Source organism: Hydra vulgaris, chromosome 09 (genome assembly GCF_038396675.1).
Source record: "Hydra vulgaris chromosome 09, alternate assembly HydraT2T_AEP".
Taxonomy (NCBI): domain Eukaryota; kingdom Metazoa; phylum Cnidaria; class Hydrozoa; order Anthoathecata; family Hydridae; genus Hydra; species Hydra vulgaris.
In genome coordinates, this window is record NC_088928.1 from 35,192,501 (window position 1) to 35,207,846 (window position 15,346).

The 15,346-nt window shown below is 26.4% G+C and overlaps 1 protein-coding gene across 1 annotated transcript in view; it reads right to left on the minus strand.

The window, feature by feature from the left end:
- Window positions 1-14,193, minus strand: part of LOC100203938 (uncharacterized) — a 17,100-nt gene extending 2,907 nt beyond the window's left edge. Inside the window, exons 1-14 of the mRNA XM_065805515.1 lie at window positions 13,599-14,193; window positions 6,493-6,579; window positions 6,129-6,356; window positions 5,802-6,029; window positions 5,424-5,525; window positions 5,133-5,330; window positions 4,438-4,539; window positions 4,147-4,251; window positions 1,828-1,941; window positions 1,642-1,737; window positions 1,403-1,567; window positions 833-916; window positions 629-742; window positions 1-540 (exon numbers count right to left, since the gene is read on the minus strand). The exon at window positions 1-540 is cut by the window's left edge and continues 426 nt beyond it. Of these exons, the coding sequence (XP_065661587.1) occupies window positions 1-540; window positions 629-742; window positions 833-916; window positions 1,403-1,567; window positions 1,642-1,737; window positions 1,828-1,941; window positions 4,147-4,251; window positions 4,438-4,539; window positions 5,133-5,330; window positions 5,424-5,525; window positions 5,802-6,029; window positions 6,129-6,356; window positions 6,493-6,579; window positions 13,599-14,033 (2,598 nt within the window). The 5' untranslated portion in view covers window positions 14,034-14,193. The remainder of the gene's footprint in view (window positions 541-628; window positions 743-832; window positions 917-1,402; window positions 1,568-1,641; window positions 1,738-1,827; window positions 1,942-4,146; window positions 4,252-4,437; window positions 4,540-5,132; window positions 5,331-5,423; window positions 5,526-5,801; window positions 6,030-6,128; window positions 6,357-6,492; window positions 6,580-13,598) is intronic.
- Window positions 14,194-15,346: the final 1,153 nt, after the last annotated feature.

The window sequence follows — 15,346 nt, forward strand, 5'->3', positions numbered from 1 at the left end:
TTGATGGTTTTGAAATTGATTAGAAAATTCATGGTGATGTGGCTGTTGGCTGTTATAATAACCTTGGTTAGATTGAGAGCTTTTTAATGGTACTGAACTATTACAATTATTGTATTTGACTTGTTGCGGGTCAGAAGAGGAAAGATGACGTTTGATCGGACCATGATTATTTGGAAGAAAATGGGTAGTATTATTATTTTGTTGATGCCAGAATGAAGTACTGTTACTTTGAAAACTGTTCTGATCAATCTTTTTAAAATTTGTGGTATGTTGTGTTGGAGAAACTCTTTGATTGTATGTTTCTGGAAGATCATCAGCTTCTGAGGATATATCTGATTCTTCAGAACCATCAGGGATTGGTGATGCTGGAGCTGTATTATGCATAGAAGTAGGTGCATTTACAACGGTAGAAATATCAGTATGGTTAGAACTAACAGATTCTTCAGAAGACCAAGAATCGTGTCGTAATGGGTAGTTATTAACCTGAGGGGGTTGTTTGAACGAAACAGAATGATAATTTGTCAACTTGACATTGTTAGGCTGGAAAACAAACAAACCAAATTTAGTACAGAAAAAAAATCTTTAAACTAAAATTTCATAGCCATTTATATTAAAGTATTTTGCTTACTAAATTATCAACCTTGCTCTTGTCAACCTCAGATTCAACTCTTTCCTGAATGGGAGGGGGATGAATCAAAGGTTTCAACCTGCTATTAAAACCAAAACAAGGAGATACCATACCCTAAAAAAACCAACTGAACAGTAAATAACCCATTTATTTTGTTAAAAAGAACCACAAAAAATCTATGACACTAGGTTAAGTATTACATACTGAAGTACTTGAAGACCAAGGAGGTGTAAAATATAAATTTTCACGAGATTGCATTCTGGATGAATGCTCTGAACTCCCAAAGTTCTAAAATAGCATATAATTATATAAGTTGCATAATTAAGTTATACAATTATTATTGTAAATAGAATTTTTTTTAATGTTAATTCACCTCCCTAAAGATTTTTTAAACTAGTCTTTTGTTTTTGTTTCAATTATTATTAACTTAATATTATTAATTATAGATTTGTATATAATGTAATAATAATAACCCTAAATTTTTTTAAACCTTTTTTCCTTTTTTTAACCCTAGATTATTAACATATTTTCAAACTGTGTTAGATTACTTATTTTGTTTAGCATGAAAATAGTTAGTAAAAAAAGATATTAGGTGTTAGACGCCCATATGTAGAGGGTGTGTGGAGTGGTTAAAAAACTTTAAAAAGGTTTTTAAAACAATTAAAGAATTATATGACAGTTTTAGAGCAGTTGAAAAATTAATTCTGAATTGTAAACCAGCCCTAAGGTTTATTTGTTCACTTAAAGAAATAATTTTTTTATTTTAATTTTAACCTTGACAGAATCTTCCTCATAAGTATCCAAACGTGGAGGTGTTGAACTTGAAGCTAAGTTCATTTTGTTTATCACTTCCTCTAACTTTGACATTGGCTTCTTTGATCGATATTTAACTTCAGTACTAGGTTCTTTTGGTTCCATATTTGCAGGGGTCTGACATCCCTGTTGAAATATAAACATAACAATAGTTTGAAGAATGAAACACATTTAGAAAAAATCATTAAAAAGATGCTTACTGAAGGGGCAGCAGACTGACATAAAGGAGAAAGTGGTATTCTTTCGCATGAAGGAATACGTGATCCAAGCTCTGATTGAGGAATATACGAAAAATCCTTTGAAAGTATTAAATTAATAATAATTTTTCTGTTATTTTTGATTTTCAATAAGACTTTTAACTATTTTATTTTAAAAACTTTTTCAACCTTGGTGGTGTCACTAGCAGGCTGTTCAACAGATAACGAAGGCAATGACGGAGAGATACTTTTAGCCTGTGCAATAATCTTTTCTGTTGTACTACTCCCACTTGACTCATAACTCTAAATTCAGCCAAATAAAAAATTTAATAATAAAAGTAATGTAAATAAAGTTTCATAGCTTAATAAATTTATTTATATATTAATATTAATTTTAAAATTTTAGAGTAAAAAACAGAAACAAAAAATTAAAGAAATAAAATTATATATATACATATATATATATACATATATATATATACATATATATATATATATATATATATATATATATATATATATATATATATATATATATATATATATATATATATATATATATATATATATATATATATATATGATAGATAGATAGATAGATAGATAGATACAGACACACACACACTCACACACACACACACACACAAACACACACACACACACACACACACACACACACACACACATACACACCAACACAAACACACACAAATTTTATTTTGCATGACAGGATAACTAAAACATGTTTACTTAATGTTTTTTTATTAAGTTAGTTTTATTAAAGAAATACAAAACAGACAGAAAAAAGTTGCAGAAAAAAAACTTTTTAATTGATTTCTGTTCTTCTCAACCCAACTGTTATTCCTATTTAAAATCGTTTAAAAATACTTAAAACTTTTTTAAATATTTCTATACGATCTCAAAGAAATAGCTCAAAAACCAGTGAGTGAAGCAACAAAGTGGCAATTAATAGGTATGAAGGATGGCTTCATGATCAATTTCAGAAAAATAGCAAGAAGAATAAAAATTGTGTTAGAAACAATCTGAAAACATCCAATGCAGGACCTAGAAGGTTTAAAAAACTATTGAGGCTAAAAACGGCCTTATATTTTGTCAAGTAAGTGCCAATCCAAAGTTAAGTTATCTTGAACTTATCAACACATTTAACAAAAACCATGAAAAATGTTTTTTGTTAAATACAGTTAGAAATGTTACTTAAAATAAACATTGGTATTTATACAGCTGTTACAAAATCCATGCTGACCGATGGAGACTGACTCATAAGATTTAGGTAGTGCAAGGTAAGAATTGGGTAGTGTTTGGAAGAAACTGGAAGCAAATTAATTTCCAGTGATAAAAAAATTTATACAGCACATACTGTATTTATACAGGTCAAACCAAGTAACACATATATTGAGAGGCTGCATGATTCCATTAAGATATGACATTAGTCCACACAGCTTGAAGAATGGATTAAAGGAAAAACGTAAATTTATTACCCTGATCAGGTTGATTGCCAGATTTGAATCCAATCAAATCTATCTATGATTGAATGGACACAGAATTAGTCAGTCTGAATAAGATCCTTAAATAGCCTAAAGAAAGAACTAGATACCATTTGGAAAAGAGTTCAAACTAAATTTTACAACATTCTTTTTAAATCAATGCAAACAAATTTTGTAGCAAAAAGTACATGAGGATATTCTAAATGCTTTTCTTGTGCCAATTTATATACATTGCAGTTTACTGATATTTTTTATCATGTTCATTAACATTTTTATATACAACAATATGTTTTAAGATGCTATCCAAAATACATGATTTGTTCAATAAAAATTTTTCACTCAAGTAAATGAAATAGTTCAGTATTTTCTTCAGTTTCTATTTTATGATAAAATATCTTTTTTTTAAAGTAAAGTCATTGCCATTGAAATACATGATGCTTAGATTAAATAGAAAGCCTAATGGATTCAATTTAGTTTAATAGAAAACCTACTGAATTTAAACTAGTTTAAACTCAAGATCAAGAGTGTACGAAAATATATTTGTTGTAAAAAATTTTAAATTTAAAAAAAAATTTTTCAACTTTCATTATTCCAACATTATACACCTCTTTTACATCTCTAATTTTCGATATCCAATACACACACACCCCCCTGTCACATCTCAAATCAAGTGAGTCATTAGCAAAGATTTAGTTGGTTAAAGAGTGACTGGATATTAATCTAAAGTTACGATGCTGTTATTTTATTTGTCAAAAAATAGAGAAGTTATTCACAAAAAAATGTTTTAAATGACATTTTATCAAAAAGAAGTTAACTTTAGCAAGTTTGCAAAAATTGTGAAAAGAATTTCCCTCCGTTATTTCAAAAATAAAAAGTATGCAAAGAATTTCCTTCATTCATTTCAAAAATAAAAAGTGTTAAGCATATTTCTAAAATCAAGCTTTGGAAAAAATAATTAAATTATATAAATGACTTAAGTGAACTGAGTATAAAAACGACTTACCTTTTCACTACAAGAAGAACCTGGATATGAAAAACTAACTCTTTTAGATGATGAATCTGTTATTGGCACAACACCAGTATTTGGCTCAATTGGGGTTTGAGTACCCTGTATAAACAAAAAATTGTATACTGGGGTTTGAATACCTTGTGTAAACAAACAAATGTAAACAAAAAATGTTTTTTATAATCTTCAAAAACTGAAGTTAAATATGGCAGCATATTAACATATTTAAAATAATATTAACGCAATATCAACATAATACACACAGCAATAATTAAGAATTTAACTTACGGACTGAGCTTTAGATGTCATTCCTGACATGGTTAATGGTGACAAACTGATTAGTTCGCATGATGGGATTCGTGAACCCATTTCTGCGCCATCAGTAAATACCTAATAAAATTTTAGCAGAAGATTAAAAAAAATTTAAATTTTATTGTAAGAGTAAAAAAGATTAAAAAGCTAAGGAAATGGGGATTACTGGGGGATAAATGGGGATTACAGAAATTAGGAAAATAAAAAACTAAATTAAAAAAGATTAGAAAGAAGAAAAAATTTAAGTTAAGAAACAAAATATGAGAAATTTTTTTCCTAATAAAGATAGTATGTATAAAACTATTTGGGCTACAAAGATTGAATAAAGATGACTTTGGACAGGTACAATATAAACATGAAAACATTACTGAAAAACTAGAAAAGTCTAACTGTGCATTAGATATAATTAGGGTGACCATTACCCTGGTTTTTATGTAGGAGAGCAAAGTGCTTTATGTAGGAGAGCACAGGACCAAACTAATTTTAAATTATTGAATCATGCCTTTTCAACTGCAGTATTAAAAATGTCCTTGATGGACAACATTTTCCTTCATTTCCAGTAACCTCTGGGTTACCAAATAAAGTTTTATTATGAAACTCATAAATAACCTTGAAGTATTTTATTTTAAAAAAATTTTATAAACAAATTTGAATAAAAATGACAAATTTACTTTAACAAGTTCTGGTTGCACAGGAACAGCATGATGAGCATATTTTAAAGCATCACTATCTTTGTAATTGTCAAGAGGTCTCTTCTCAGCCTGCTGTGAAACAGGTTTTATGTTAGATTTTACAGAGAGTTTATCTTTATCAGGAGTGCTCTTTTTCGGAAAAACATTTTCTTCATACTCTACTGGTGTCTGTGTACCCTTAAATACAAATTGAACAAAAATATTTTTGTAATAATTCTTTTTTAATAACTGTTTAAATAAATTATAAGTTTTACCAAAAATATCACTTACTGATGCTAATGCAGACATACACAGTGGTGAAAGATTTATTCTTTCTGAGGACGGTATTCGTGAACTCATTTCAGATTTTGGCCATGATGATAATGAAAAATCCTGCAGTGATGTACAAGTTTAATGAAAGTAATATAAAGCGACAATAAATATTAAAAACCTTAAGTTATGATATATTAAAAAATTGTGTATAATTATATGTATATATATATATATATATATATATATATATATATATATATATATATATATATATATATATATATATATATATATATATATATATATATATATAACTTTACACATACACACACATATATATATAACTTTATATATATTTACATTACATAATATACATATATAAAAAAATCTTTGAACCTTAGGTGACTCTTGTCCTTCCGTATAAGAAATATGTCGGACAACATTGTCAATATTTACTTTCTTTTGGCTACGAGGCTGAGGAGAAACAGCTTGAACTTTGGACTTTGTAAATAAACCAGATGAGACAGGTATGTTTGGAGCCTTTAAACTGTATTGATTAACTGCTGAAAAATTTCCATTCTGTAATTGATTTTTTGATTCACAAATCCCACCATATTTAGTTGACTTAAATAAAGTTTTGAAAAAGCTTATAAAAAGCAAACATTAAATTTGTAATTAAAAAACAAAAAGACTATAGTCACTTCAATAAAAAATAGGCATTACAGCATATTGCTGATTTTCATTGGGTTTGGGTTGATCTTGTCTTTGCTGCAGTAGTTGTTTCTGTTGGATAGGTTCATGATGTGTTTGATGGTAAGATTGATTTGACATATTAAATAAATGCCTTTGATGAACTTTCATAGTTTCTTCTTCGTCTACCCATGGGGGAGATAAGCAAATATCTTCAGTTGAAACACTTTTTCCTAAATAGTCTTCTAGAGGTTCGAATACCTACAAGCAACAATTGTGTTCATTGTAAGTTTAAAATTTATTTAACAATTAATTTACAATTATTTTGTTGACAAAAAGTTAAAATAATTAATTTACAGCATATTTAACTAAATAATATTTTATAAAAACTAACTACCTGGTCATGTGGTGGAGAAGAACATGAATAGACATTTGATTGTTCTGCATAGAATTCTTCTCTTCGGCGATCTATTGCAGTGAAATCCTGTGACAAGTAAAAAATAAAAATCACAACATTCTTATTATTAAATACCTAAACAACAAGCTTTTTAAAACCTTTCTTTTACTTATTTTTATAAGAATAAAACGAGTCTGTTTAACAAAGAATGGTATCTCATTTGGTTCTGGTATGCAACTAATTCTACATCAAATCAAAAGTAACTCATGATAAGCTGAGAAACTAATTTTAAACTAATTGTAACTTGCAACTAATTAGAAAAATTTTACCCTTGTCAACATACCTAGAAAAATTTTAACAACGAATCACCCTGATTGATTAAATGAACTTTTAAAATAATGCTCATTTTTGATTGGTTGGAATTCCATGAAACATTTAAAAAAAAATTATAAACAATAAAAAATAACCATAATTCAAAAAGTTCATATAAACAGAAACATTTGATGTATAATCAAAAAAATTAAATTTATCAATTGTTTAAATCAATGAAGTTTGTAATAACTAGTATATAATTAAATAGAAAACATAATATAATGGTTTTTTGAAAATGTTATACAAAATGATTCAAAACCTCATTGGAAATAATCTATTTGAAAAAAAAAATCTACCAGAATTACTTTGCATTTTTCAAACCAAAATACTTGGTAAAAATATAATTTTGAAAATGTTCTGTTGACCTCTTAAAATAAAAGGAGTTAAACAGGCGGTCATGGATTTTTGGCGTTTAAGATAGGTAACTTCTAGAGATTGTGTTAGATAGATCTAGAGATTGTGTTAGATAGATCTAGAGATTGTGTTAGATTGTGTTCTAGAGATAAACTTTGTAATATTTATACAAGTGTCAAATAAGTATTTTTTACAATAAATTATTGTGATCAAAGCCAGAGAACACTATTACTCTAAAACATTGAGTCCAATTATCCCAAATGTGCAAGAAAAAAAAGACCTTTTTATTGTCTTAAACAGATCAGAATTCATCAGAAAAATTTATTTATTTTAAATTTCTTATCTATTAAAAATGGCGATCAAGAAAACCCCTCTATTGTCAAGGGTGTGTCATAAAATAACATTTTTTGAAAATGTTTAATGATACCCCTAAATGTGTTCTATGTAATAAATTAATACTAAATATAAAAAGTTTTTAAATAAAAAAATTTTTAGGGGTTGCTCAAGACCTTTAAACATCGATGGGTCCCTATTATGTTAAAAAAAAAGTTCTTTAAAAGCATATTATGTTGGGTCTCAAAAGAAGTGAAATTTTATAAAAATTTCAATAAAAATAAAAAAATTTAAAGAAACACAAATTCAAAAAGTTTATTTAAAAAAACTATGAAAATATGTACTTTTTTATTTTTTGTTAAAAAATGATAGTTTTTAAGCCATAAAAATTAGTAATCTTTATATAAAATAAAAACTAGTAATCTTTATATAAAATGATTATTATTTTTGAAATTTTTATAAAATTGCACTTCTTTTGAGACCCAACATGATATGCTTTTAAAGAACTTTCAAAATATTAGGGACCCTTCTGATGTTTAAAGGTCTTGAGCAACCTCTGAAAATTTTTTGTTTATTTAAAAAAAATTTTAATTTAGTATTAATTTATTACATAGAACACCTTTAGACATTTTCAAAAAATGTTGTTTTAAGACACACCCTAGTATATATATATATGTGTGTGTGTGAGTGTGTATATATGTATATATATATATATATATATATATATATATATATATATATATATATATATATATATATATATATATATATATAAATAAGCAATGAGCAATATTTAGATAGTAGTTTAACTTTAGCAAAAACGTATATGTACAAGAACATATTATATGTACAAGTTTACAAATGAAAATCCTGTAAAATAAAATATTGACAGAAAAACCTTTAATGTGGACTTTAATTTGTCATTTTTTTAAACTTAAGAAAGATAGATGTGATGAATGTGAAGAGTATAAAATCCTCGAACAAAAATCAAAAAAAAAGAAAGTATTAACACAAGTTGCAAATCGAGCCTTTTTATCTTGCAACATGAGTTGCAAAATAAAAAGGCTTGTTGAAGAACAAAGCACCAACAGATGATTAATAAAACAATAGTTGTTGTTTTTGATCTTGAAAAATTTTGAATCTGTTAAAAGCTAATGTATCAAAAATTTATTGTTATAGTAAATCTTATGTTTACAATTTAACCAATCATTGTAATAATAACAAAAAGATATACAACAGCATATGGTCTAAATAGTATGTGATCTGGCAATGATATCGCTAGTGTAGTTGTGAAATTTTTTTTAAATGTAGTAAAAGACAGTCCTTATCATATTATATATTAGTCACTCAAAGAAAGGAAACGAATACTACACAAAATAAAATATTTAAACAAAATAAACAAACAAAAAAATAAATACTTTACTGTTTTTGTTTTCTTTTTTTTTCTAAGGGTGTTTGTTATTTTGCATTACCAAAATTAAAGTCAAGAAAGAAAGCAGTTAAGAATATAATGAAAACAAAAGCATTTTCGATATACAATTTTTTCAGACTTTTTCAGTCAGTATATTAAGGAAATACTTTATAATTTGCGCTAGAAACATGGACTATTTTAAAATTTGTTTTTCAAATGTTTTGTGGTCATCTAGTAAAAAAATATGTAAAAAATCAAATTTTTGCTATGGTTTAAGATAGAAATTTTTGTACTTTCAGAAAATATATACTTTTATACATATTTTTTAATTAGATTTTTCCAAAATTTACTTCCTTTAAAAACATGTATTAGTTTGTTCCCTTAGCAACATCCTTAGCAACAGGTTTTTTGGTTGTTTTGGGCCAAAATTATTAACCAAACTTGATAATATAAATTTTCTTAAGAATGGAGAAACTTAAAGCTTTTGTATAATTTAAACTGAAAATAGAAAATAAACTTTGAAAACTTCAATATTAACAGCTGACAGAACTATTTGAACTATTAATGTTTTTTATTTTGTTAGTTTTCTCTGTTTGTGATATTTCAGACAAGTATATCTCAGCTTCTATGAATTATTTTTGAATGACATTTTCAGGGTTTGTTCATTTGTATATAAGTTAGTATGTGAACCAGAATCTAATTAATTCTTTGAGTATTTTAGGAATTATATGATGGTTTTTGTTGAATTTCACCCCTTTTTTAATTTCCCCAAATACGTAGAGCTGCCATTTTGGATCTTAACATAATTATAAGTTTTTACTGGTTTACATACTAATTTTATGTATATCCTGCATGCAAACCAAACTTCATGCAAAACGAATATACATATAACTAGAACTCTTTGTTTAAAAAAAAAAAAAAACTCTTTCTTTTAAAAAGTCCAAAAAACTATATCCTAAAATACCTTTACTCCATCTTAAACAATATCAATTTAAAAAAATTCTGAAAAACTTTCTATTTTATTTCTATTCTAACTTTTAGACATATTCTTACGACTAAAATATTCTTTTAATTTTCTTTTCATCATTAATACAATTATCATCAGTACTTTTTGCTCATTATTTTCTTTTTTTTATTATTAAAACCTGCAAATTATGATTTCTACATATTTGTTTTAATGTATGTTCTGTGTGCTTTAATCTATGTGTTTACAGTCCAAATGTTTCAATGTATGTCTTTGCTTATTATTACTTATATTATGTTTAAAAATTGGTGTCACTCCTTTGATCAGATTTCTGTATAAGTGACACCATCCTAATAAATCATTAACTTATTATTATAAATAATTTTATGCTCATAACTACCATTATAATATTAGTTATTATTATTTTTTTTTTTATTCTAATTATTGTAAATATACTTACTATATACATTAACTTCTTTATGTTGGAAAATAAAATAAACTTTCCAACAAATTATGTATTATTTTTTTTTTTTACTAGACAACCACCTTAACTTTACCGTTTTTATCAATGCATAGGAAAGCAAGAAAACTAATTGCTATTTATTTGTAAGATTTTTATTTTTTATTTTTTAACAAGTTTCTCATGTAAAATAATAAATAATACATTTGGTTGTTTTCACTACCGCGATTGAAATAGTCTGCACTTTTGTTGGATTCTTCTTTTTGTGCATATAAACCTGATAGTTTATTTCCTGATGAACTTTTCTTATCGACGCTCCAAAACTTGTGGGCTTGTGTATTGTTAATTTACCATTTTTTTAAATTTATTATTTTTTTACTACTATTGTTAATTTATTATATTTTAACGAAAGTTTTAGGAGCTTATTTAAACCATTTTTTTTAAGTTTTTAAATGCATTTTTTCAAACAGAGCAACCGTGTTCAGAAAAAACCTCCGTTTTTTTCTGAAAAAGGTTGAACACTGCTGGGAAAAACTGGTAACTAAGCAAAACTAGCAGGAAAAAAAGACAACTGGGAAAAAGCCGGAAGTTTTTTCCCAGTTGCCTTGTGGACAACTGAAACAGTTTTTGTTTCTCATTTGAAGCATCTGCTATGATAACCAGTAGCCTGCTGTAAAGGTTTTTTTTGTATTTTTTCTCGGGTGAAAATAATAAAAAATTTAAACATCCGACTACTAAAATATGTCTAAATAAGAAATGATTTATTTAAAAGTAAATTAATTTGTTATTTAAATTAATTAAAGATGTGTTGCCATTTTTGTTGTAGTCGATATCTGTATCATATCGTTTATTTTTTTATCAATCTTAACAAAGGTTTTATTATGTGCGGCAAAAATGCTGAATACCAAAACTGCAAAGAAACGTTTTATATATAGAAAAATATTCTATTATTCTCTCTCAATCTTAAATCAAATTTAATTTAGTTGAATGTTTAAAACATTATGTTTTTAATGTTTTGAACATTTTTTATTATACGAAGACTTTTTTTTATTTAAAAAAAAAAGAATTTTCACTTGCATCATTAATTGCGTTCTAATAATGATTTTTTACGTGCATCTTAATAATGTTTTTTATTTTGTTCATTTTGTTTAAAAATGTTAAAAAAAAATTTTTACTTATGAAAAACAAACGAAATTCAGTGCTAATAATGATTCAACTGCCCATTCACGTGATTCAAAATGTAACTATAAGATTTCAAAAATGATGAAGAAGCGTGATTCAAAATGCAACAGCAATGTTTAAAAAACAGTAAAGTCATACTTCAAAATATTAAATCATGTTGGCTTCTTTTTATCAAGTTTGGTAAAATTATACGCACTGTAGTGTACTCATTGTTAAACAAAGTGTATACTACTTTAAAAGCTTTTTAAAGTTTTCTTTTAGATAATTGCAAGGAATAAAGTTTTATAGATCAAAATATAGTTTTATTAATAAACACTTTTGTAAGCAACAAACTGTCCGTCCTGCCGAGCTAATGACAGGCATTTTTTTAAATTTCAAATGCCCTTCAAGAAAATGAATCAACCAGACAACAATGAGAGTACACCCCTAATGTTCATTATCTCTGGGTAATATAAAGAAAAAAAATTCAGACAAAAACAAATATTGTAAACAATTCATAAAAGAAACCATAGTACCCTTTTATTTAATTTCTATTGTCATTAAAAGATTTATTAACCAAATAATATATTTTACAAATAAATAGCAATTTATTTTTTGATTTTCCTATAATATAAGTATTGAGAAAAAACATCAAATAAAGCATTTTAAAAACATTTATAAAACTAAAAGACATGAAAACAAGTAAATTAGTTTCTTAAAAATCGTGAATAATTGCATACTAAAACATACAATTGTTGATATAAAGTTATAAATTGTTGTTATAAATTAGTTTGAGTTTTTTTCCTCAACTTGTATCAAATTCTGTAGCGAAAAATAACAACCACCCTTAAAAAAGAATAGAAAAGTCGTATAAAAATTTTATAAAAAAAAAAATTTTTCTATAACTTTCTTTGTTTAATTAGTCGTCCATAAATTACAACACACTTTAGAGGGGGGGGAGGGTTAGTAGTTTTGCGATGACTCATACGGAACTTGTTACTAAAGTGTTACAATGTTGTGACAAGGAAGGGGAGAGGGTCTAAAATGGTCAAAAATTGAGTGACGTAATTTTTGGACAACCCCTTATTAAATTTTTATAGTTTATTTAATTAAAATTTGACATTTTGTTACAATTTTGTTTCCTTTTTTTAGTATTTTTACATTTGTTACATTTTTTTGAGTTAAAAATGCGTGTCCAAATAAATTACTTTGTAATTGGACAAACAAGTTATGTGACCGCATGCACTTACCAGGAAGGCTTGATAATGAGTTTTAGGTCAATAGACTTTAAATATCATTTTATTAATAATTTTAAGTAAAGATAATAGATTAAAACATTTAAATTAGATATAAATCTGAGAGCAGTAATAACCTCTTAAACTTTAACAGCATTTTACCAACAACATGTAAATTGGCCTGTTGAACAAACTAATTTTCAGGTGACCATTTGTATAAATTTTAATTGTTTTAAGAATAAAAAATTTTAAGAATAAAAAACTCTTTATTATATTTCTTCATCTGAATCAGAAATTTTTTGATCTGACTCTAGTTTTAATACTTTGAATTCACTGTAAATAATTTTGTTAAATATTTAGCCAGTCCATGAAATATATTGTATGTTAAGTTTAATAAAATTGCCAAATATTTTTCAATGAGTAAAAAATACTATAAATGTATTGATGAGCAATTTAATCATTTGCTCTGAAACTCATCAAGTTTATTAACTTTTGCTGAGATCCTTCTCAAGTCAAAAAAATTGTTTTCTCAAAACTAAATTTCACAATCTGAAGATAGACCTTAATATAAAATCAGGTAACATTTATTAAACCAAACAACCTGATAAAGATAACTATTCTGAAAACTTTAATTTACACACAACTTTATAAACTTAAGTACATTTAATTTATAGATCACCGCTAAGAAAGATTTAATTTTTAATGAAAATTCTAATATGTAAAAACAAGATATTTGAAAAATAATTTTAGGAAAAAAAAAGTCTTTTTTTAAGTAAAAAAAAAAAAAAGCATATATATAACAAACTCAAAACTCACTCTTGGACAGTCAAATACATCTTCTTGCCAACATGAATCTAATTCTCGTTGACATAATAATATTTCATCTTCAATTTTTTGACGCTCTGAATTAATACCATGAGTTGTATTTGGTGTAGAATTAATGTAAAATGCTTTTTGCGTTTGGTGTGGAGACGGATAGGCAGATGTATTGTTTCTATTTTTTTGCACCAGTCCTATTTCAGGTTCATAAGCAGTTTGAGATCTATCACTCCTAATAGTTTTTGGAGAAAGGACAATAGGAGGATTATGAACTAAAGATTTATGTTGAATAGATGGTGAAATGCCATATGGTTGTATTGATGCAACAGTACAAGGTGGGTGAGTTGAGGTTTTCAATGGGATATGTCCTGAAGAATTCATATAATGTCCAGTTGAGTTATTAGAAGTTTTCTTTTTAATTTCTGGATTCATTTGATTAGCTCTTTGTGATTTTTAAGATGTGATATTTACCAAGTAATTTAATGTGAAATGATTTTCCTGATAGCTTTTAATTACTGAGAAATCTAATTTTTGACTCAATTGACTTGTTGAAACTGACCTATTTTATTACCTAAATAAGAAAAAACATCTTTAATGATTTTAGTTAAACATTAAAACAATCAAAAGTTGTTTAGAATAGAGAGTATAAGACTTAAAGTCTAGAGCTTAGGGAATAACAAAATATATAATTAAAAAAAAAGTTGTAAGCATAAAACATTTTTTTAAAGCATTTTCCATGTAACAAATAAAATAAAATCCTTTAGCTTTCTTATATATTAACACACACACACACACACACACACACACACACACACACACACACACACACACACACACACATACACACACACACACACACACACACACACACACACATACACATACACACACACACACACACACACACACACACACACACACACACATACACACACACACACACATACACACACACACATACACACACATACACACACACACATACACACACACACACACACACACACACACACACACACACACACTCAAATACACACACACACTCAAACACACAAATACACACACACGCGCGCTATCAACATATTTATAAAAGATTTGAAATTTATTTTAACTATACTTATAATAACAAAGAAAAAAGTTTTAACAAAATATTAAATCTCAAAAAAAGTCAAAACCAAAGTTTGTTTGAATTCATCGAAACACAATGAGGAAAAATAAAAAACGGAATTAAACTCTTATTTAAACATTTAACATATACGTTAAAATATTCCGTAAAGTAAAGAGAAGAAAAATAACTGTAATTTGTAAATTTCAAGTTAAGTTGCAAGAAAAATTGCTCATTACTACATTTAAAAAAAGCTTTTTGTTCTATTGTTTCCCAACACCCCATAACGTATTTCCGAGCGTTATCGTTTGAGATTTTAATATTCCAAACCAGGGATTGCCCGAAAATCAGTTTTTTCGATTCTGGCTGAAATATGGAATTTCGGAATTCCGACTTTTTCAATCTTATAATAATCAGTCCATAATAATGCATACATCATACAAAAATCATACATCAGTCCATAATAATCATACATAAATCAATTTCTCAAAACTAATTTATATATGATTATTATAGATATATGATTGAACACTCAACTCTAAATAATTTAAAAGAATATGTTGTTTATTATTATATCTTTTGCCGTTAAGAAAAGAGTACAAAATATACAAAACAAATTCAGTCTTTTTGTCAAGCCTCT